Genomic DNA, 24494 nt, shown 5'->3' with positions numbered 1-24494 from the left:
CAACGACCCTAAGCACAAGGACAAGACAACACAGGAGTGGATTCTGGACAAGTCTCTGAGTGGCCCAGCCAGAGCCTGGAGTTGAACACGATCGAACATCTCTGGAGACCTGAAAATAGCTGTGCAACGACGCTCCTCTTCCAACCTGACAGAGCATTAGAGGATCTGCACAGAAGAATCGGATAAACTCCCCAAATACATACCCAAGAAGACTCAAGGCTGTAATCGCTGCCAAAGATGCTTCAACAAAGTACTGAGTAAAGGTTCTGAATACTTAAGTAAATGTGATATTTCCATTGTGTAGATTGATGAGGGGGAAAAAACGATTTTATACGTCTTAGAATAACAAGATGTGGAAAAAGTCAAGGGGTCTGAACTTCCCTGAATACACTGTATATCTCAAGTCAGAATTCAGCCCTACTCACAGGTCATGTTCTGCTTCCCAAAGAAATAATGTTTCAGCACTGATGCTTCAATGCACATGGGTGTTCTGTTTGTTTGAGGGCTTTCTATATACAATCCATTCATAAAACCAAGGCATCCGATTTGTTCACCCCAAGCACATATTCTTTGTACAAGTCACTGAAGAAGCATAGAGAATTCAGGGGGAACAAATAACAAAAGAACAAACAAAATGGGGGATGAATACAATGTCATCACGACAACAAAAAAATGCCATCAATAGACATAGTTCAAGAGAAAAAAAACAAAAAACAATATTCAACGATAGTCTCCAAATTCTTATACAAAGTTAGCTTAATCTAAAAAGCATAAAATTGATTTTTACATCATCACACATGTTGACCTTGACATGTACCATGGCCTAACAGAATTTTGTTTCAGATGCAAGATCTCCTCACGCCGCCTCTGTCCCACCCCTCCCATTGGCATTATTGCTTCTTATGAACGGGGGGCTATTGGATGGAGAAACATTGCACTACATGAGTGTGAAGTTCAGATCTGTACAATTCTGTCCTGTTATATCCCAAAAATGAATGTAACTTGTTATTTTTGCCCATTTCACAATCTGCAGGGCTCTGTATAAGGCAGCTCTGTTTCATTTTAAGGCATCGCTGCTTTGAGACTAACACAGACCAGAAGCAAAGTGATGGAAGTGGACAAAATCATCTCATTATCGACATTAACAAAAGTTACACTTTTCACATAAGGACCACAAAGTGTGTGCGTGTGTGTGTGTGAGAGAGGGTGTCTCAGTGAGCTGCAGCCGAGTTTAGAGGTTAGAGGTCAGAGCAGGGCTCTTGTTGACTGCCATGACCATCTCTCATTGCTGGTAATTTCCATATTGACCCTGTGGAGGAAGGAAGAAAGTACTGTAAATGGACACATCTTAATGACTTCTCATTCGAACATCTGAATAAACAGGCATTTACTTGAGAAAAGCTCATATTTATATATCTAAATAGGATTCAAACAAGCACATCTGTGGTAGCTATCAACCTTATGTCACAGATGCAGACTATTCCTGTTTGGCTGCATTGGCTGGATTTAACCAGCAGGTGGCAGCATGGCCTCAGAAAAGCTAATGAAAGGAGGGACGCAACTTCTTATTAGTATACTGCAGCATTAGGCAAAATGCTGCTCTGTGACTTGTGCATTTAATATGATAGGAGGGATGTTTTTTTGTTGGTATTTTAAAGGTTCATTTCTAAACAGGGGTCGAAAGTGGCTGCTCTTTAGGAACACAATTGTCATTAGTTACATATTTCAGATTTTCAGTTTCAATTTGACTTACTTTGATCAGATACTATTTCTACACAGTGCATAATTATTAATAAATGACACATAAAACATTTAAATGCAGTTAATTGCATGAAAAAAATATAAATATTAACCAAAGTATGGCGAGTTGTATTTTTGATTTTGTCAATTCCAAACCATCTACATTTTCTCAAGTTCCCCTACAGATTGTGCTTGATATATTTGAAGACCTCAAGCATAAAGTTCGACCCCTGGTTACAAAAAGACGTAAAGAAATCAGATGTTTAAACAGAAGACAGGAGGAGAAACATAACAAATGCAGATCAAGGCTAGGCGAACAGGTCAAACGTCCAGATTTGACGTTGAGGTGACGTCTTCACAGCAACCATTACCTTTGCTTCTTACAGAGCTAGTCAGGGGTTCAAATCCCCGGGTCTTTATTTCCTCATGTGTCCCTGAATATTCAAAGATAAAGAATCAAAGTGTAGCTGTGGCCTCCGCAAAGGACCACAGAAAATACAGGGCAACACGTAGCTCTCCCCTCCCTGTCAACACTCCCAAAGGTCTATGTTACACTTGGGGAGGAGAGATTCTACATTACCCTGCTCTGCTCTGACTTGCTGTATTATTCAAGGCAATATATTAAACTCTTTTCCACTCACAACTCAACTGTGAAGGCAGGTTTCTCCTAACAGAGGAGAACCATACTAAGCTGTAAGCTGGCTAAACACATCAAACCGTTTAAGGAATTATATATTAAACTCCCCATACAACGTCAGCATGCACAAGACACCCACTCCTCCCTGGTCTCTTGCTTATGGACACTCCCTGAACCCTGGATAAACTAAATGTTATATCTCATCTTTAACTTCTATCCATCTTTAGCCAACATACAAGGACACAGTAAGACCTGCCTACTCATGGGCTCATGCTCACCTGGTCGTAGCCTGGGTATGGGCGTTGTTGCTGGGCCTGAGGGGGGCCGGGCTGGGGGCCCCGGTAGGCCCCGTACTGCTGCCCCTGGCCCTGGGGGTAACCCTGGGGGTACTGGCCTGGAGCTCCCTGGGATGGACCTGGCGGACACACAGAAATCAAAGGTTATGGACGTCTGACTGAAATATTACATGTACATGAAGATACTGTTCTTCACACCAAATAGGTACACAACCACACTATTATAGACATTGTTCAATAATCAAATGCAGTGTCTGGGAGCGTAACAGCATGCTAGATTCCCAGATTTTGCTGTTCGACGTCAATCATTATGACACGTCGTATTCTTGCACAATTGAGCGCTTCAGGGGAACTCACTTAGAGTCAATCCACCTCCATCTACCCATGAACACAGATCCACTGACAGGCAGACCGACAGAGGCATGGCAGAGAGAGAGACTAGTGGGTAGTATTAGTTGGGCCCTGGGCCATTCGTTGAAGTTTGGCTCCACACTAACACTGGCCTACTCTTCTCTGTAATGAGAGAGTCAGAGAGTCTGACTAACTGCAGCCGGCGCTGTAGCCAGCACCAAGGACGGGGCTGGGTGTTAAGTCGTCTAATGCAAGGAGACATCAAGGAGATTCCGTGGGCCTTCATTAGAGAAGCGGAGCCTCATTAAAAACCACTTCATCGGACAGCCTCTGAATACTACCGTTGCACTGGTGTTACCGTACCTGCCGCATATCGCCGTGCTATCAGGCATTCCAACGGCTGATCAGTGATAGGATGCCTGACTGACTGGGGCCAAGTCAAAAGAGAGCCATGCAACATCGTTAGGGCGCTCGTAATGCCAACGCCGCAAAGCTTAACTTAGAGGGGGCCCGCCTGCGAGAGTGAACGAGCGTGTGGCAGATGGAGCCTACCTCACAGCCTCTGCCTCTCTCCACCAGCTCATTACTGACATGAGAGAAATGCCTCTGGCTCAGAGAGAGAGAGAGAGAGAGAGAAAAAGCAGGAGAAGAAGAGCTGACAGGATTTTAAAAACAAAGGGGAGAAGGCCCACTCGTACACACTGCCAAGGGCGATTACCCATAAGCCTGACCTTTCCTTTCTCTTTCACTCATTCTCACACTCCATCTCTCACTTTCTATAACACAGTGACTAGGCCTGTACAGTGACCCACCGTAGTACTAGAGGGACACCTAACACAGCACATTGTCTGCCAGTTCCCTCTTCTGATCAACGTGCCAGTGTCTGTAGCCTTGACTGTGCTGCTGCGACATTGAAAGTGCACAATGTAAATTAGGAAAACAGTGGCGTGGTACAGTAGACATACGGGAAGCTCTGGGTTGGTGCCATTTGGAATCAAGGACTGATGTTTCAAGACAACTAAATCGAAAGCAAATGGTGCCTCCTACAGGATGAGTGTGGACTGACAGAGAAAGAGGAAGTCAAAGGGAGACTGAGTATTTCCACCCACCATAACCCTGTTGCTGTCCAGGATAGCCCTGCTGTCCGGGGTACTGCTGCTGTGGGGGGTAGCCCTGCTGTTGAGGAGGACCTTGCTGGTAGGCCTCCTGCTGCTGGCCATACTGGGCATTTCCTACAGGGGGGGCAACAGAGACATTACAGTACCTGTGACATTACAGTATCTGAACCAGGGTCGACGACATAACAGCAGACAGCACAGCAGTGCTTAGTGTGGCCAGAATCAGGGTTGGGGTCCATTCCATTTCGATTCAGTCAACTCTGGAGGTAAACAGAAATTCCAAAATGTTATGTTTGGAATTTCAGTTTACTTCCTGAATTGACTAAACTGAACATGAAATTGACCCCAACCCTGGTCCGAATGTTTTGAAAACACTGATTTAGGCTGTTAACAAACAAAGTTAACAAACCATGATCTTTTTCATAGGGGGACTGTTGGTTGGCTGCTGGGTCTCGCTCTGGCAGACAAGACAAGAACCACAGGAGAAAAAGAACCAACACTGTGAGCATGCCCATTGAAACATGACGTTTTGTTTTTAATATACAGAATTGTTATAGTGACACCTTTTCAGCATCCTTACCTGACACCTGCTATGAGCCGTAAAATAAAATAAAAAGCTTGAACGACAACATTTATGAGAAATGAAATATTTGTGAGTGAGAAATCAAGAATGATATTTTTTTTTAGGAAGGCAGAAAACAGAGCACAGACTCGGCAATCTTCAGCTGCTCAACTCAACCTCCCTTAACCTGAACTGAGCTGGCCAGGGAAGGCTAATTGGGAGAAATAATACTGGTGTAGAAAGTGTATTTTAGGCATGTTAATTGTAAAAAGCTAGCATTTAGGCTACTGCAGTTATTGAACAAAATAGCCTTAGCAACAAAAAAGTTGCATTAGTTACGGTATATGGCTTTAGCGTAGCTTCCTTTTTCCCTACGTAAATTTCTGTGAAACTACATTGATACCTCCGTGGTAGTATTGTTCTGAGAAATCAAAGCGTTGATCAGGAAACGGTGGCTAAAGCAAACTGTACTCACCATCACCTATAGCATTACTTCACAGGGAGATAGGAGACATGTTATTTCATGTCCATTTTGGAGGAGATAGAAGTCAATGGGGGGAAAATTCAGTGGACTCAAATATTGTTATATACGCATAAACATTTATTGTGCTTCACACAGTGTCTGTGTAGAAATGTTCAGAAATATAGTTTTGAAAAAAGTTTAAACTAATCCTGGGAGAAAATAAACTACTTTCTTTTGAGAATATACATATTTTTCCAAAACAATATTTAAAATCCTGTAATTCCCATCAGAGTACAACCTAGCTATTGGAGACTGGAGAGTGCTGTGTCAACGTTTCAAAGGGAGTAGAAAGTAGAAAAGGTGTAAAAAAGTGATTGACACATGCAAGAGAAAATTATTCATTTGAGAATACTTGTTTATGTTGATGCTATGACACAAAATCACTATGAAGGGGTGGGAAATCACTGGGGAAATCATCCCAGTCCAGCTAATCTCATTTTCCTCCATGAGTCTTTGACACAACATCTGTCAAGTCTGCTAACTCGTGTGTGTGTGTGGCTTCTGCTAAAGTAGGACCTCTGCTTCCGCTAAAAGCACGACCGGAGATCAACTTCCAGGATTGAATCGCTGTATGCATTTGGAGTCCCACCTTGACAAGATCAGGGTTCGACAGAATAACTAGCCGACTAGCTATTTGTTTATCGACGACGCACAGCCCTAAATGGGACGGTGGGCGGGAAAACCGAACATCAGAGCTTCCTTCAGGCCAGACTTACAGAGCACAGTGACTAATGTCCAACTGAATAGTTAGATGACTTTCATCCTCTACTTCCACAAATGTTCTAGATAACCGCGTAGGAACCAAAATAAACCGCCGACGCTCTGTATAAGGCTTGGGTGTGAAGTGGTGCTGAACAATCCACTCCCTTAGCTGATGGACAGGGTCACCATCTGTCACACAATGTTGTTTTGCTTTGTTACGCTCTCCATCCTCTGTCCTTCTCCATGCCTCAACACAGCTCCTCTAAGTGAACCTTAGACTGGCAGAGGCTTGGTTGGTTCTACGAGCGAGCAAGCGGTTGGTTGGATCTCCTACCTTCTGAAGCTCCCTGTCCTGCGTGACTGTACTGGTCCCCATAGTAGTCTTCCTGCCCTGGGTACTGCTGAGGGGGTCCTACACACACATACACACACGGCAAACAACACACACACAGGTAGATTCAAGGTGTTGTTGGGGGGTAATTTCGGCGAGGAAGTGAAGTTGTAATTTTGGCCACTTATTTGCTAGAGAGCTCCTGTGTGAGTCTCGTTGGTCACCAAACTACAGTTTAGTAGTGCTGGGACTGACAACCTTCAGGGCACCTGGGTGAGTGTTCCTTCTATGGTTATGGGGCTACCTGCGTCTGTGAGCCACGACAGTGGAAGTGAAAGATAGCTCCACTTAAAGACGAAGAGGAGAGGGGGTTAGGTACAGGAGGTCGCAGCCCTGTGTAAAGTCAAACCAAGCGCCTTGCTCTTGGCCCAGTGGTCCACTCTGTGGAGCGGAGCATACCTTGCTGTGGGGGTCTGTAAGGGGGCATGGGCCTCTGCCCCATGACATGGTTGCCTGGGTTGACCTGACCCATCATGCCCATGGGATTCTGCTGGCCCTGGTAGTGCTGCCCACCACCCCCAGGGGGCATGTTGTACTGCTGGGAGGGAGGCTGCTGGTGCATCATGGGGCCTGGGGTGGGAACAACACAAATACACACAATATTTCATTATAGAACCCAATTAGAAAAATAATAAAATGCTCTATGGGTGGATGTCATCATCAATAGAAGGACAACTGAAGGTCCAGTGTGAGAGATCTATTAATTATACTTTTCCCCCCCTCTTTCCTGTACCTTGGTTAGGCTGCATGTTCATGTTGGGCCGGGGGCCGTAGTTGCCCATGGGTCCCTGTCCCTGGGGCATGTTCATCTGGCCCTGGGCAGGCATGCCCTGAGACGAGGGCACAGCGTGGTTGTAGCCGCCCATGGAGCCGTGGCTGCTGGGGGGCATGTTCATGGCGCCACTGCCGGGCATGTTGGGAGGCTGGTTGGGGCCAGGCCCGGGGCCCTGCATGGGCATGTGATTGGGCCCTGGGAAAAAAGGACAGACCATTTAACCTTCAGGATGATACAGTGCCTTGCAAAAGTATTCACCACCCTGGCGTTTTTACTATTTTGTTGCATGACAACCTGTACATTTTTTGTTGTTGTATTTTTCACCCCTTTTTTCTCCCCAATTTCGTGGTAACCAATTGGTAGTAGTTACAGTCTAGTCTCGTCGCTGCAACTCCCGTACGGACTCGGGAGAGGCGAAGGTCGAGAGCCATGCATCCTCCGAAACACAACCCAACCAAGCCGCACTGTGTCTTGACACAATGCCCATCCAACCCGGAAGCCAGCCGCACCAATGTGTCGGAGGAAATACCGAACACCTGGCGACCGTGTCAGCGTGCACTGCGCCCGGTCCGCCACAGGAGTCACTAGTGCGCGATGAGACAAGGATATCCCTGCCGGCCAAACCCTCCCTAACCCGAACGACGCTGGGCCAATTGTGCGCCGCCCATGGGCCTCCCGGTCGCGGGTGGCTGTGACAGAGCCTGGGCTCGAACCCAGAATCGCTAGTGGCACAGCTAGCACTGCGATGCAGTGCCTTAGACCACTGCGCCAGTCGGGAGGCGACAACCTGTAATTTAAAATTGATTTTTATTTGGATTTCATGTAATGGACATACACAAAACAGTGAAATGAAGAAAAAAAAAATGTCAAACGGAAAAGTGATGCGTGCATATGTATTCACCGCCTTCACTATGAAGCCACAAAATAAGATCTGGTGCAACCAATTACCTTCAGAAGTCACATAATTAGTTAAATAAAGTCCACTTGTGTGCAATATATATATATATATATACACTGCTCAAAAAAATAAAGGGAACACTTAAACAACACAATGTAACTCCAAGTCAATCACACTTCTGTGAAATCAAACTGTACACTTAGGAAGCAACACTGATTGACAATAAATTTCACATGCTGTTGTGCAAATGGAATAGACAAAAGGTGGAAATTATAGGCAATTAGCAAGACACCCCCAAAAAAGGAGTGATTCTGCAGGTGGTGACCACAGACCACTTCTCATTCCTATGCTTCCTGGCTGATGTTTTGGTCACTTTTGAATGCTGGCGGTGCTCTCACTCTAGTGGTAGCATGAGACGGAGTCTACAACCCACACAAGTGGCTCAGGTAGTGCAGTTCATCCAGGATGGCACATCAATGCGAGCTGTGGCAAAAAGGTTTGCTGTGTCTGTCAGCGTAGTGTCCAGAGCATGGAGGCGCTACCAGGAGACAGGCCAGTACATCAGGAGACGTGGAGGAGGCCGTAGGAGGGCAACAACCCAGCAGCAGGACCGCTACCTCCGCCTTTGTGCAAGGAGGTGCACTGCCAGAGCCCTGCAAAATGACCTCCAGCAGGCCACAAATGTGCATGTGTCAGCATATGGTCTCACAAGGGGTCTGAGGATCTCATCTCGGTACCTAATGGCAGTCAGGCTACCTCTGGCGAGCACATGGAGGGCTGTGCGGCCCCACAAAGAAATGCCACCCCACACCATGACTGACCCACCGCCAAACCGGTCATGCTGGAGGATGTTGCAGGCAGCAGAACGTTCTCCACGGCGTCTCCAGACTCTGTCACGTCTGTCACATGTGCTCATGTGCTCAGTGTGAACCTGCTTTCATCTGTGAAGAGCACAGGGCGCCAGTGGCGAATTTGCCAATCTTGGTGATCTCTGGCAAATGCCAAACGTCCTGCACGGTGTTGGGCTGTAAGCACAACCCCCACCTGTGGACGTCGGGCCCTCATACCACCCTCATGGAGTCTGTTTCTGACCGTTTGAGCAGACACATGCACATTTGTGGCCATTGCCCTCCTACGGCCTCCTCCACGTCTCCTGATGTACTGGCCTGTCTCCTGGTAGCGCCTCCATGCTCTGGTTACTACGCTGACAGACACAGCAAACCTTCTTGCCACAGCTCGCATTGATGTGCCATCCTGGATGAGCTGCACTACCTGAGCCACTTGTGTGGGTTGTAGACTCCGTCTCATGCTACCACTAGAGTGAGAGCACCGCCAGCATTCAAAAGTGACCAAAACATCAGCCAGGAAGCATAGGAATGAGAAGTGGTCTGTGGTCACCACCTGCAGAATCACTCCTTTATTGGGGGTGTCTTGCTAATTGCCTATAATTTCCACCTTTTGTCTATTCCATTTGCACAACAGCATGTGAAATTTATTGTCAATCAGTGTTGCTTCCTAAGTGGACAGTTTGATTTCACAGAAGTGTGATTGACTTGGAGTTACATTGTGTGGTTTAAGTGTTCCCTTTATTTTTTTGAGCAGTGTATATACACACACACACACAGTGGGGCAAAAAAGTATTTAGTCAGCCACCAATTGTGCAAGTTCTCCCACTTAAAAAGATGAGAGAGGCCTGTAATTTATCATAGGTACACTTCAACTATGACAGACAAAATGAGGGAAAAAAATCCAGAAAATCACATTGTAGGATTTTTAATGAATTTATTTGCAAATTATGGTGGAAAATAAGTATTGGTCAATAACAAAAGTTTCTCAATACTTTGTTATATAGCCTTTGTTGGCAATGACAGAGGTCAAACGTTTTCTGTAAGTCTTCACAAGGTTTTCACACACTGTTGGTGGTATTTTGGCCCATTCCTCCATGCAGATGTCCTCTAGAGCAGTGATGTTTTGGGGCTGTTGCTGGGCAACACGGACTTTCAACTCCCTCCAAAGATTTTCTATGGGGTTGAGATCTGGAGACTGGCTAGGCCACTCCAGGACCTTGAAATGCTTCTTACGAAGCCACTCCTTCGTTGCCCGGGCGGTGTGTTTGGGATCATTGTCATGCTGAAAGACCCAGCCACGTTTCATCTTCAATGCCCTTGCTGATGGAAGGAGGTTTTCACTCAATCTCACGATACATGGCCCCATTCATTCTTTCCTTTACACAGATCAGTCGTCCTGGTCCCAGTGCAGAAAAACAGCCCCAAAGCATGATGTTTCCACCCCCATGCTTCACAGTAGGTATGGTGTTCTTTGGATGCAACTCAGCATTCTTTGTCCTCCAAACACGACGAGTTGAGTTTTTACCAAAAAGTTCTATTTTGGTTTCATCTGACCATATGACATTCTCCCAATCTTCTTCTGGATCATCCAAATGCTCTCTAGCAAACTTCAGACGGGCCTGGACATGTACTGGCTTAAGCAGGGGGACACGTCTGGCACTGCAGGATTTGAGTCCCTGGCGGCGTAGTGTGTTACTGATGGTAGGCTTTGTTACTTTGGTCCCAGCTCTCTGCAGGTCATTCACTAGGTCCCCCCGTATGGTTCTGGGATTTTTGCTTACCGTTCTTGTGATCATTTTGACCCCACAGGGTGAGATCTTGCGTGGAGCCCCAGATCGAGGGAGATTATCAGTGGTCTTGTATGTCTTCCATTTCCTAATAATTGCTCCCACAGTTGATTTCTTCAAACCAAGCTGCTTACCTATTGCAGATTCAGTCTTCCCAGCCTGGTGCAGGTCTACAATTTTGTTTCTGGTGTCCTTTGACAGCTCTTTGGTCTTGGCCATAGTGGAGTTTGGAGTGTGACTGTTTGAGGTTGTGGACAGGTGTCTTTTATACTGATAACAAGTTCAAACAGGTGCCATTAATACAGGTAACGAGTGGAGGACAGAGGAGCCTCTTAAAGAAGAAGTTACAGGTCTGTGAGAGCCAGAAATCTTGCTTGTTTATAGGTGACCAAATACTTATTTTCCACCATAATTTGCAAATAAATTCATTAAAAATCCTACAATGTGATTTTCTGGATTTTTTCCCCTCATTTTGTCTGTCATAGTTGAAGTGTACCTATGATGAAAATTACAGGCCTCTCTCATCTTTTTAAGTGGGAGAACTTGCACAATTGGTGGCTTTGTGTAAAATAAAAAAATCTGAAACTTTGAACATCCCTCGAAGCACCATTAAATCAGAGAGGCAACAAAGAGACCAAAGATGACCCTGAAGGAGCTGCAAAGCTCCACAGCGGAGATTGGAGTATCTGTCCATAGGACCACCTTAAGCCGTACACTCCACAGAGCTGGGCTTTACGTAAGTGGCCAGAAAAAAGCCATTGCTTAAAGAAAAAAATAAGCAAACACGTTTAGTGTTCGCCAAAAGGCATGTGGGAGACTCCCCAAACATATGGAAGAAGGTACTCTGGTCAGATGAGACTAAAATTGAGCTTTTTAGCCATCAAGGAAAACGCTATGTCTGGCGCAAACCCAACACCTCTCATCACCCTGAGAACACCATCCCCACAGTGAAGCATGGTGGTGGCAGCATCATGCTGTGGGATGTTTTTCATCTTCAGGGACTGGGAAACTTGTCAGAATTGAAGGAATGAAGGCGCTAAATACAGGGAAATTCTTGAGGGAAACCTGTTTCAGTCTTCCAGAGATTTGAGACTGGGACGGAGGTTCACCTTCCAGCAGGACAATGACCCTAAGCATACTGCTAAAGCAACACTTGAGTGGTTTAAGGGGAAACATTTAAATGTCTTGGAATGGCCTAGTCGAAGCCCAGACCTCAATCCAATTGAGAATCTGTGGTATGACTTAAAGATTGCTATACACCAGCAGAACCCATCCAACTTGAAGGAGCTGGAACAGTTTTGCATTGAAGAATGGGTAAAAATCCCAGTGGCTAGATGTGCCAAGCATATAGAGACATACCCCAAGAGACTTGCAGCAGTAAATTCTGCAAAAGGTACCTCTACAAAGTATTGACTTTGGGGGGTGAATAGTCTTGAACTCCACTGTTGGTTAAGGGCTTATAAGTCACCATTTCACGGTAAAGTCTACACTTGTTGTATTCGGCACATGTGACAAAGTTTGGTTTGATTTAGTTATGCACACTCAAGTTCAGTTTTTTTTGTCTTATTTCTTGTTTCACAATTTAAAATATTTTGCATCTTCAAAGTGCATGTTGTGTAAATCAGATGATACAAACTCCCAAAAATCCATTTTAATTCCAGGTTGTAAGGCAACAAAATAAGAAAAATGCCAAGGGGGGTGAATATGTTCGCAAGCCACTGTATGTTACCATACAGTACAGAGATTAAGATGGAACTGTTAAATTAAAAGATTCTCTCCTGAGAAAGTATTTTCTCCCTATTCTAATATTTACAACCATGTGTGCTATATATGCCTTGACAACTGGTAATAATTGGCATAACAAAGTAGACTAAATGCTCACAGTCTCCCTCACTCAAACGAACACGCATATAAACACAACCACAGTGAAGTGGAGTCCAAGACCACCTAGGAACATAAAGCAAAGAAACAGTCAGATGCACAATTATACCCCTGAACTAGCTGCACTGGGAGCCACGTTTGAAACGGAATTACAAAGAAAACACTACAAAAATGTATGTGGTCAACATTCATGGAATACATTAAATATATACATCATTTGGGAACCATTTCATTGTTTTATCACAGGTACATTATTTTCCCCATTTGAATTTTACAGCAACTCAACGTACGGCTTTTCATGACTTATGGGCAGGGCAGACCATCTGATAAGCCATTAAACATTTTGAAGTGCAAACTGGAATGAAAATGTAAGAGGACCAGTGCATCTATGGTGAAATAAATCTCACATCTGTGCTGTTTGCGAGCGATGTTGTTAGGCTACATTGTATCGTTGTTTCCTCTTCAGAGCGTACTAGTGAGAAACAACAAACTTTTACTTCACAGAGAGAACCACGAGATCTTCAGGTTTAGCATCCACACATTTTTGAATGATCTGAATGATGATGATTATGGTGAAGGGGGTGATTAAATGTACATTATACAACAGGTGAGTCTAATCCTGATGGGTTAAAACAGCATTCCAGCCGGCGTCTATTCCACAAGTTACCACCGGCTAAATCTACGACGTTGAAATGCCCATTTACTCTGTTCCATCTGACTGCACAATCCACTGTCTCACCAGCCCAGCCAGGCAATTATAAACTTGATCTCCACTATAAAAAGCATCTAGACATTATCTCACATTTCTTTTAGACTAACATTTGATTTTCAACAGCAGAGACTTGTATAAACCTTGCTGTCTGTCTCTCCGACCTTTTCAATTTTGTTTTAATATGGAATTGCGATCTCCATCATCCCATATAAAGTGAATGTGTCCGAATGAGCCAGACAGCAAATTGAGCTGGTTGTCATAGCAACATACAGTTGACTAGCTAAATCGATACTTTGTTGCCAAAACTAAAACGGATGAGTGGAACATCTTTCGGCGGCATGACTATGGATGAATGGGAAAAAGAGATGGCAATAATACCCAGGCATGCAGATTTGGAGGATACTGCATTGAATGACCTAGAGAAAAGCAGCGACGGAAAAAAACACAGTTAAGAATACAAACTGGGCTATGCGTTGCTTTGAGGGCTGGCTAGCAGAGAAGAAAAGGTTGTTGACTTCAAAACTGTCACTAAGAGTTTAACATCCTTCACCGATAGTTTTATGAAGATGTACAAAATGGGAAGGGGGAGCAGTACAGCATAAGTAGCTACCTGGCACTCCGGGGTGGGCTCAAATGGTTTCTAAATGACCCTCCCATCGGTCGCAGCTGGTGCCTTATGAAGGACACTGAATTTACCACCCCGAATCATGTATTTATGGGAAGCATTAAACAGCTAAGGCAGCAAGGAAAAGATATCACAAACAGACACCCTCCCATCACCGATAAGGACATGGCCTTGCTCCAAAACTCCCAGGCTCTGAATCCGGTACACCAAGGGGTCTGGTCCAGAAAGTGTGGTTCAACTTCCAGTTACATCTGGGTCGAAGAGGAAAAGAGAGGAACAGACAACTAAAGCCCAACTCATTCCTCGTAAAAAGACGAGAACGGTCTAAGGTATGTTATGCATAGCCTGTTTGTGTTATTTCTAAGTTGCACTCGTAATTAGGCTATTGGAAAACAATATTATAACAACGCATTCTCTCTCAGATATGCCACTCTCGCATATAAACGAGGCAACAAAGAATCCTCTGGACCCAAGGGAGAGGGGCAGGGAGTCCAAGAGGGGATTCATCTTCAAGCAGCCAGGGAACCCGCTATGCCCGGTGGCATCACTGGAAAAATATCTATTGAAATACCCAGAGAAAGCCCTTCAATTTTATCTCCACCCAAGGAGAGGAGTGTGTATCGGGGACTCAATCTGGTACACATCAGAGCCGATGGGCGTGAACTATCTGACAGCACTTCTACCCAAGATCTGCAGGGCAGCGGGAACAACTACATACACAAATCACAGCATCAGGACCACGAAAGTCCAGAAACTGGCCAATGCCGGTTTAGAAGCGAGGGAGATTATGTTAGTGAGTGGGCATCAGTGCAAATATATCTACAACACAAAATCCATGTCTACATGTGTGTATAGTTCGTATGTTATGTGTGTGTTTGTGCCTGTGTTGCTTCACAGTCCCCACTGTTCCATAAGGTGTATTTATCTATTTAAAAAAATATATGATTCTACTGCTTGCATCAGTTACCTGATGTGGAATAGAGTTCCATGTAGTCATGGCTCTATGTAGCACTGTGCACCTCCCATAGTCTGTTCTGGACTTGGGGACTGTGAAGAGACCTCTGGTGGCATGTCTTGCGGGGTATGCATGGGTGTCTAAGCTGTGTGCTAGTCGTTTAAACATATAGCTCAGTGCTTAGTTTCAACATGTCAATACCTCTCACAAATACAAGTAGTGATGAAGTCAATCTCTCCACTTTGAGCCAGGAGAGATTGACATGCATATTATTAATGTTTGCTCTCTGTGTACATCCAAGGGCCAGCCGTGCTGCCCTGTTCTGAGCCAATTGCAATTTTCCCTCTTTGTGGCAACTGTTAAGGTTGAGCAGTGCTTTATTATGGACAGACTTCTCCCCATCTTAGCTACTGTTGTATCAATATGTTTTGACCAGGACAGTTTACAATCCAGGGTTACTCCAAGCAGTTTAGTCACCTCAACTTGCTCAATTTCCACATTATTAATTGCAAGGTTTAGTGAATGATTTGTCCCAAATACAATGCTTTCCCCCCCTGAAATACTTAGGACCAACTTATTCCATGCCAATTATTCTGAAACTAACTGCATTTCAGTTGCTTGGTAGCTGACGTGTATCGTGTTGAGTCATCCGCGTACATAGACACACTGGCTTTACTCAAGGCATGTCGTTAGTAAAGATTGAAAAAAGTAAGGGGCCTAAACAGCTGCACTATGTTCTGTTAGACAGGTAACTATTTATCCACAATATAACAGGGGGTGTAAAGCCATAACACAAGTTTTTCCAGCAGCAGACTATGATCGATAATGTCAAAAGCAACACTGAAACAAAACATCCCCCCCAATCTTTTTATCATCAATTTCTCTCAGTCATTTGTGTAAGTGCTGTGCTTGTTGAATGTCCTTTCCTATAAGCGTGCCGAAAGTCTGTTGTCAATTTATTTAAATGTAAAATAGCATTGTATATAAGTGTGCTATTTGAGCCAGTAAAGGGGGCTTTACTATTCTTAGGTAGCAGAAATACTTTTGCTTCCCTCCAGGCCTGAGGGCACACACCTTCTAGTAGGCTTAAATTGAAGATGTGGCAAATCGGAGTGGAAATATCGTCCACTATTATCCTCAGTAATTTTCCATCCAAGTTGTCAGACCCCAGTGGCTTGTCATTGTTGATAGACAATCATTTTTCACCTCTTCCACACTTACTTTACAATTATTTTCTTTCATAATTTGGTCAGATATACTTGGATGTGTAGTGTCAGTGTTTGTTGCTGGCATGTCATGCCTAAGTTTGCTAATCTTGCCAATCTTGCCAATGAAAAAGTAATTAAAGTTGTTGCCAATTTCAGTTGTTTTGGAATGAATGATGGAGCTGAGTTTGCCTTTTTTCCAACATTTAATTGAAGGTGCTCCAAAGCTTTTTACTATCATTATTCAAGTTATCTAGAAGGGTGAGTGACTAACTGTGAATTGTTTTGGCAGAGTGAAAGTACAAGCGCTTCCCACGTTCGAACACACACCTCCACATCAAAGCACGCCTCCAAGACCCAAATTTCCTTCTGTTGAATTTCCTAATAAGGAGAATTAAAACCGAGGCTAAATCAAGTTCAGCCCTCTTTAATGATGCTATTATTTTCTCCTTCATGGCATGCGGAGTGCGAAAACTCATCAACTAGAGAGAGCTTCTACAATAAGATTGAATTGGCTTCTTTCTCTCGTCGATACGTTTCACACCTTTCCAATCCAGAACCAAGCACACATGAGGAATTCATTTTCATAATGTTAGATGGGATGGGTATATAGTCTTCTCTATTCGCTGCAGAAAATTGCAAAGGAATAACGTTAGGAAACAATAACCTCAACCTACAGCTGTCAAATGATTTGGCATAAATAGAAGCAATCAGCAACAGCTTGATAAAAAGTGTAAAACATGTGAATGATAATTACACAATGTAAATGGGACAATATTTTCATGTTGTAAATCAACTAATAATTGCACTTTTAGTTGTCTCATTAAAATGTTTTCAATATCTGTTTATGAATTTCTACAATTTATATTTGGTTTGAGGTTACGTCGTTGAAATTTGGAGCCATTAACATTTTAAAATATTGTCCTATGTACATTGTGTAATTTACTGATTTGTCCTTAACTATTCCCGTAGGGATATCGAATGTCAAACCAAATTGACCATAGGCATTACGATCGGGTGGCGTGCAGCTGCGCTCCGAATTGCTGCCAGCTGTGGGCATAATTGAATTAAACCCAAGGAAAACTGTTACATACTATTTTTTCCTAATTAACTGACAAATCTCAGATTTGGACGAGACTGACTTTATGACCAAAAGTATCATATTTACACTTTGTAGTCAATTTTAACACTAGAATAAATGTTTGACTAACATCAATGCCACATAGGATGTTTTCTACCAGTTGCTCTTTAAACTTTGATTCATTGATTGAATGAAACTATAGCAGCACATTTGAATCATGACGGTGACACGATGGAAAAGCGAAAAACAATTCCGATTCACGTTTATTGACCTAAGAGGGAATCTTAGCACAGCTCATAAAACATATAGAAGACACATCAGGAAACAAACAGAAAAAGTCAGACAAATACCTTACCAACCTTTCTATCCCACACCTGCCCATATGGGGAGTTGTTCAGAATAGTAAGGCCCTATAAAATATGCGTTGTGGAGAACACAGACGGAATCACCGAATCCAGACATTAAAACAGAATTCAACAACATTCCCCCAAAAATGTGTACTTAGTAGGGAATTAACTTAGAAAATAATTTAATTTTCCAAAGTTAATCATAAGACATGAACAAATGCCTGTGTGTGTGTGTGTGCCGTGCGCATGTACACTTTGTGTAGCCATTAGCAATGATGCTAAACGATAACCGTCTTCTGGTAGAGAAGGAAACGATTCCCCAAAAACCTTCTCAATTCACCCTTAATCATTTTAAGATGGTCACACCATGATCATTTAGCTATTAGATGTATTGACTCAGGGGCGTTGTCAATAAATTGGCAAAAAATGTCTAAAAACATGTTGTTTTCACGTTGAAGGCCAAATCATTTGGACGCTACAGACGTTTGTGAAAAGACCGATTTTCGGGATGTCTCGTGGTCTGACAAACGTTGTAACTTGGCCACCTTCCACCGCAAATGCGGAAAGCCGCCATTGGCAGATGCGGTGGATTCAGACTCAGCAAAACATATCTATAGCTTAAGACAGATTTTGATGAGGATTTTCTTTATGTTGACTGTAAGGGGTTAAACATTAACTACAAAGTTAGCCTATGCCTACCTGGCAGAATGATATCATGATTATTTGCATCAATCCAGTGGCCATTTGTTTTGCAATCTCATCAGATGACCTCCACAATCACCAGACCTCAACCCAATTGAGAGGGTTTGGGATGAGTTGTACCGTAGAGTGAAGGAAAAGCAGCCAACAAGTGCTCAGCATATGTGGGAACTACTTCAAGACTGTTGGAAAAGCATTCCTCATGAAGCTGGTTGAGAGTGCGCAAAGCTGTCATCAAGGCAAAGGGTGGCTACTTTGAAGAATCTCAAATATATTTATATTTGTTTTTTGGTTACTACATAATTCCATATGTGTTACTTCATAGTTTTGATGTCTTCACTATTATTCTACAATGTAGAAAATAGTAAAAATAAAATAAAAACCCTGGAATGAGTAGGTGTCCAAACTTTTGACTGGTATTGTATATATATTTTTTACACATATTTAACCCTTTTTAGGGTAGGCACAAAACTACCTTCGTCCTTTCATAATAAAAAAAAAAACGGTACTGGTTACCTTCAGACGAGTTCCGTGACACTTGTGGGGTCACATTAGTTTGTTGCCCAAATGGGCTGTAGATCAGGTGGCAGGTTATGTGCTGGATAGCACGTTAGTTCAGAAGGGAGAGTTTTAGAGAGGGGGATCCAATCACTATAGTAGGCCTATAGGCTACTCCAACACTTTATTTTTATACAAACCTTCAGAAAATACAATGCGAAACTTGTCGTTCTCACGGTCAAGCGAAATTATACAATGTATCACTTGTACACCAGTGCGCTCTGAAGAGTAAATAACGATACAATGTAGCCGAACAACCTCGCTTGCAAACAGCAGAGATGTGAGATTTATTTCACTCTAGAAGCACTGAACAAAATATTTAGGGGCATATGGCAGTCTGCTCTGCCCTGCCCTTCCTCTCAGTCACACCAGGGCTGCGAAGCATATAGGGTTGCTATATGATTGAACCGGGAAAATAATGTAACTGAAAACATATATATGAAATAGCTTCCCAAAACTGTCTGATGTTAATATTTGATGTATTACATGAATGGTGACCACAGGCCTTCCAAAAATGCATTTAAATCGTGCTTTAATAAGATTATTTTTCACCCTGCTCCATTGTTTTGGTAATTGCTTTTCAAATTTGGGTCCCAGTGTGGCTAGTTCCGGTGGCATCATGACACATCTGACTGTTCCTTCTCTTAGAAGACCACCAGAGCTCACAGACCGACGAGTGACATCATCGTTTAGCAGAGCACCATCCCCTCCCATCCCAGATCTGTGGTGTTGCTAGGCAACCATCGTGAGTGAGAAAGGGACAGAGGGAGGTGGTGGTGACGAAGAGGTCACTTACCAGGCATCTGTCCGTTCATCTGGTTCTGCATGTGTGGGGCAGTGGGGCCGCCGCTGACCATGCCCTCCGAGGGCATGTTGTGTCCGTGGGGGGGCTGGGGGCCAGGCGCTCCACTCTGATTCATCCCACCAGGGCCCATGGGCATGTTCTGAGTGGGTGGCTAGACAGACAACACAGACACACAGGGAGAGAAATACCATCTGTGTTAAGGTACATATCTGAGCCATGTATGAGAAAGAAAGCAAGTGATGTTGAAGGTACAGAATTAAAAGACTCAGGCTTCATCTAACTGTGGACATATAATCTCTGGCTATACAGTGCATTCGTAAAGTATTCAGACCCCTTCACCTTTTCAACAGTTTGTTACATTACAGCCTTATTCTATAATTTATTACGTTGTTTTTTCGCCCCTCATCAATCTACACACAATACCCCATAATGACAAAGCAAGATCCATTTTTTTTTTAAAGTTTTCTTTTTAGAAATGTTTGCAAATGTATTAAAAACAAAAATACCATATTTACATAAGTATTCAGACACCTTGCTATGACACTCCAAGCCATGAGGTCGAAGGAATTGTCCATAGAGCTCTGAAACACAAATCTGGGAAAGGGTACCAAATTTTTTTTGCAACATTGAAGGTCCCCAAGAACACAGTGGCCTCCATCATTCTTAAATGGAAGAAGTTTGGAACCACCAAGACTCTTCCTAGAAGAATGGGAGAAACTCCCCAAATACAGGCGTGCAAAGCTTGTAGCGTAATACCCAAGAAGACTCAAGGATGTAATCGCTGCGAAAGGTGCTTCAAAGTATTAAGTAAAGGGTCTGAATACTTATGTAACTGTTATATTTCAGTTTATTTTTTATAAATTTGCAAACATTTCTAAAAACCTGTTTTTGCTTTGTCATTGTGGAGTATTGTGTGTACAATCATGATGAAAAATAACAATCTAATCAAATTCAGAATTAGGCTGTAACGTAACAAAATTTGGAAAATTTAAGGGGTCTGAATACTTTCTGAATGCACTGTATAGTGTCTGGATATATGTTATTCTATCCTCTATTTCACAGCGCCAGATTGAAGCAACAAGCAAGCTTATATAATAAAGGATGGCCTATCAACAGAGTATACCATTACATTATCTCATACTATTGTAAAGGCCATCAATTGGCCTATCACCAGCAGTGTGTCTCAGAGGTGTGACATACCCTGATTGAATATCTATGGGAAATAGCCTGCAATACACAGTATGAATAGTGTGAACCAAGACACCTTAGACACCCTATCATAATTCAAACACCACTTCTCCATCCATACTCACTTCAAGCTTTACCTCTGGAGGAGTAGGGGAGTCACACTTCTGAAATCAAGTACAGAGCATCTAGGTGAACATTATACACCTCCCCTTTGTCCAACAACAGGGGAGACCGAGCAAGCTTGCATTTGGGTGGCATACGAGGCATATCAAATGATTGCTTTCAATCTCACATGCACCACAAAATCTATCGTCAGAGCTTGACAGCGGTAGATATACAAGCAAAAGGGAAGGGGTAACACGTATTATGGCCTCATTTCCTGTACTTGACGAATCTAGTGGAATTTCTGACTAGCAGTGTAATGTACAGTACCAGTCAAACGTTTGGACACACCTACTCATTCAAGGGTTTTTCTTCCTTTTTACTATTTTCTACATTGTAGAATAATAGTGATAATAACACATATGGAATCATGTAGTAACCAAAAAAAGTGTTAAACAAGTCAAAATATTTTTTTGATTCTTTAAAGTAGCCACCTTTTGCCTTGACAGCTTTACACACTCTTGGCATTCTCTCAACCAGCTTCACCTGGAATGCTATTCCAACAGTCTTGAAGGAGTCTCCACATTGGCTGCTTTTCCTTCACTCTGCGGTCCAAATCATCCCAAACCATCTCAATTGGGTTGAGGTCAGGTGATTGTGGAGGCCAGGTCATCTGATGCAGCAATACATCACTCTCCTTCTTGGTCAAATAGTCCTTACACAGCCTGTAGGTATGTTGGGTCATTGTCCTGTTGAAAAACAAACGATAGTCCCACTAAGCGCAAACCAGATGGGATGGCGTATCGCTGCATTATGCTGTGGTAGCCATGGTCGTGAAGAGTGCCTTGAATTCTAAATAAATCACCAACAGTGTTACCAGCAAAGCATCCCCACACCACCTCCTCCATGCTTCACGGTGGGAAACACGCATGCAGAGATGGCCCGTTCACCTACTCTGTGTCTCACAAAGACACAGCGGTTAGACCAAAAAAATTCAAATCACAAATTGGGACTCATCAGAACAAAGGACAGATTTCCACCGGTCTAAGGTCCATTGCTCATGTTTCTTGGCCCAAGCATGTCTCTTCTTATTATTGGTGTCCTTGAGTAGTGGTTTCTTTGCAGCAAGTTGACCATGAAGGCCTGATTCACGCAGTCTCCTCTGAACAGTTGAGATGTGTCTGTTACTTGAACTCTGTGAAGCATTTCTTTGGCTGCAATTTCTGAGGCTGGTAACTCTAATGAACTTATTCTCTGCAGCAGAGGTATCTCTGGGTCTACCTTTCCTGTGGTGGTCCTCATGAGACAGTTTAATCACAGAGCTTGATGGTTTTTGCAACCGCACTTGAAGTCCTTGAAATTTCCTAGATTGACTGACCTTCATGTCTTAAAGTAATGATGGACTGTCATTTCTCTTTGCTTATTTGAGCTGTTCTTGCCATAATATGAACTTGGCCTTTTACCAAATAGGGCTATCTTCAGTATACCAGTCCCTATCTTGTCACAACACAACTGATTGACACAAACCCATTAAGGGAAGAAATTCCACAAATGAACTTTTAAGAAGGCACACCTGTTAATTTAAATACATTACAGGTGACTACCCCATGAAGCTGATTGAGAGAATTCCAAGAGTGTACAAAGCTGTCACTGCTACTTTGAATTCTCAAATATAAAATATATTTTGATTTGCTTAACACTTGTTGTCTTACTTCATGATTCCATATGTGTTATTTCATAGGTTTAATGTCTTCACTATTATTGTACAATGTAGAAAATAGTAAAAATAAAGAAAATCCCAAACTTTTGACTGGTAATGTATATGTAGAGGGCATTCTTTAATTGCCTGTCTATGCCCTTATATTTGGGGTGGCAGGTAGCCTAGTGGTTAGAGCATTTGGCCAGTAACCGAAAGGTTGCTAGATCGAATCCCTGAGCTGACAAGGTAAAAATCTGTATTTCTACCCCTGAACAAGGCAGTTGTTCCTAGGCCGTCATTGTAAATAAGAATTTGTTCTTAACTGACTTGCCTAGTTAAATAAAAAAATGTCAAGTTGTGATCTAGGCCTATATATTATATCAGTTGGTGAAGGGAATTATATGGAGGGGGTATTTTTTTTATTACCATGTTTGGGGCAATAAAAAAAATACTAGGCTACTAGCCAAGAACAACACCTTATTTGAAATTGTACAATATCTGTACAACTTCATGAATTCCAGTACGCTTCATGTTTTCTCTCTGGCAGAAATATGTCAGAGTGAATCAGCACCTACGTCACTGCCCTTCGCCCTGGACCCATACTCACAGCAGGGAGCAGAGACTGCATGTTCTGATTGGAGTCTGCTATCGTGGCCAGGTAAACCAAATTTCTGTGGAGCATTTGTTGGTACCTTTTGACAGAACGAACATAAAACACATTTTAACATTTAAAAGACAGGGAGATGGGCCATCAATACACTGCAAAAACTTACATGCATGACAGTGTGCAACCTGAAAGAACATCAGGTATGGAACTTTTGTATAATACATAAATGATAACTTACTGTGAACATTCTGCGGTCTTTCCTTTGCTCTGGAAATCCATTATACATTGAATCAGCTGATTGTTCTCATCCAGTAACTGAAACATGACAGAACAAAACGGGAAGAAAACTGAAAAAAATGTGGATAGGCCTATAGAAGACAACTGCATCTTCCTATCCAGTAATGTTTGCATTCGGGCCTGTTACATATGAGAGAATACAGTAGCCTAAATACAATTTTAAGGGGATTGGAAACATGCATGAAAACAATGTTGCTTGTATTGACTGGTTGAACTTGAGCAGGACAAACGGCTGTCCCATTCCAATGCAGACTACTCATGAAATCATATGTTCTTTGAGAGTACAGTAGTACATGAAATTGATGGCAACATCGTAGTTAGCTGGTCAACCGGTCTTTTGCCTTTTTCTCCAACGTTAGTTAGCTATAATCAATGTCAAAGATACTAACAAAAGACGCTAACAATCCAACTAGCTAAGAAAACCTTAGCCTATGCTTCCATTTATATCAGAAACAAATTCAATGTTAGTCCATCGAATCGACTAAACATGTTAGTTATTTTTAGATTATTTGCCCACTACCGCGAAGTTCATATTGACCGCGCTTTACCCTAGCAACATTGTTACCATCTATTTCCCTCTTTACAGTTCGACCTGGCCGCTGGCTAAGCTAGTTAGCTAACAACAGCAGCTGGTGCTGTATCCGCCTCCATTCTGTTGCGGTGCGTGATAAAAAAATGAATTAGCTACCTTTTGAATTCCAGCGGGTGTTATATCACCCTTTCCACGTTGTCTGTGAGGTGCAAACGCCACCGACATGGTGTTTTCATATAAAGCTAAAACATACAACTAAACAACTAACAAATCTGTAGAACTCAAAGCAGACAGTTTAGAATAGCAACATCTGATGTTATTCTGTGATGTAGTCCATGGCCGTGTTCGAGAGGATCAAATCCGCAATGTATCATGGGAAAATTGTGACTGATTGACTGATCTACAAACAACAATGAGTCATTATTTATGATCCACCGTGATTTGTAGATCAGTAAGTCGGCAGTGGCCTGCAGTCGTTTTGATGCTCTCGAACACGGCCAACTAAAGGGCTGAACGATAATGCCCTTGAGATGTAATATATCTTCATGAGATATATATATATATATATCGAAA

The 24494-nt window shown here is 42.9% G+C and overlaps 1 protein-coding gene across 4 annotated transcripts; it reads right to left on the bottom strand.

Annotated features, from left to right (window-relative positions):
- Positions 1-296: 296 nt before the first annotated feature.
- On the bottom strand, positions 297-24263 carry LOC120020310 (protein SSXT-like). Of its 4 annotated transcripts, XM_038963880.1 has the most exons (11): positions 24078-24263; positions 23331-23407; positions 23093-23177; positions 19488-19647; positions 7054-7290; positions 6720-6890; positions 6264-6341; positions 4552-4599; positions 4134-4256; positions 2656-2792; positions 297-1309 (listed from the first exon to the last, which is right to left on the bottom strand). In XM_038963880.1, the coding sequence occupies exons 1-11, from the start codon at positions 24144-24146 to the stop codon at positions 1283-1285; spliced, it is 1212 nt and encodes a 403-aa protein (XP_038819808.1). In that variant the 5' UTR covers positions 24147-24263; the 3' UTR covers positions 297-1282. The 4 variants fall into 4 exon arrangements, with proteins under 4 accessions (XP_038819808.1, XP_038819809.1, XP_038819810.1 ...); XM_038963881.1 differs by lacking the exon at positions 4552-4599; XM_038963882.1 differs by lacking the exon at positions 6264-6341.
- Between the last annotated feature and the right edge of the window lie 231 nt (positions 24264-24494).

The sequence above is a fragment of the Salvelinus namaycush genome, chromosome 25, assembly GCF_016432855.1.
Source record: "Salvelinus namaycush isolate Seneca chromosome 25, SaNama_1.0, whole genome shotgun sequence".
NCBI classification, from domain to species: domain Eukaryota; kingdom Metazoa; phylum Chordata; class Actinopteri; order Salmoniformes; family Salmonidae; genus Salvelinus; species Salvelinus namaycush.
Note: the sequence above shows the minus strand (reverse complement) of the source record. Positions and strands in the feature narration are given on the sequence as shown.

What these genes read in the sequence shown, in the direction of transcription:
- LOC120020310 (XM_038963880.1), bottom strand. Translation starts at nt 24,146, where the DNA reads ATGTCGGTGGCGTTTGCACCTCACAGACAACGTGGAAAGGGTGATATA. An exon ending in CACCCGCTGGAATTCAAAAG is followed by an intron (nt 23,408 to 24,077) that starts GTAGCTAATTCA and finishes GTCATGTTTCAG; the next exon opens with TTACTGGATGAGAACAATCA. An exon ending in CATACCCAGGCTACGACCAG is followed by an intron (nt 1,310 to 2,655) that starts GTGAGCATGAGC and finishes CTTCCTCCACAG; the next exon opens with GGTCAATATGGAAATTACCA.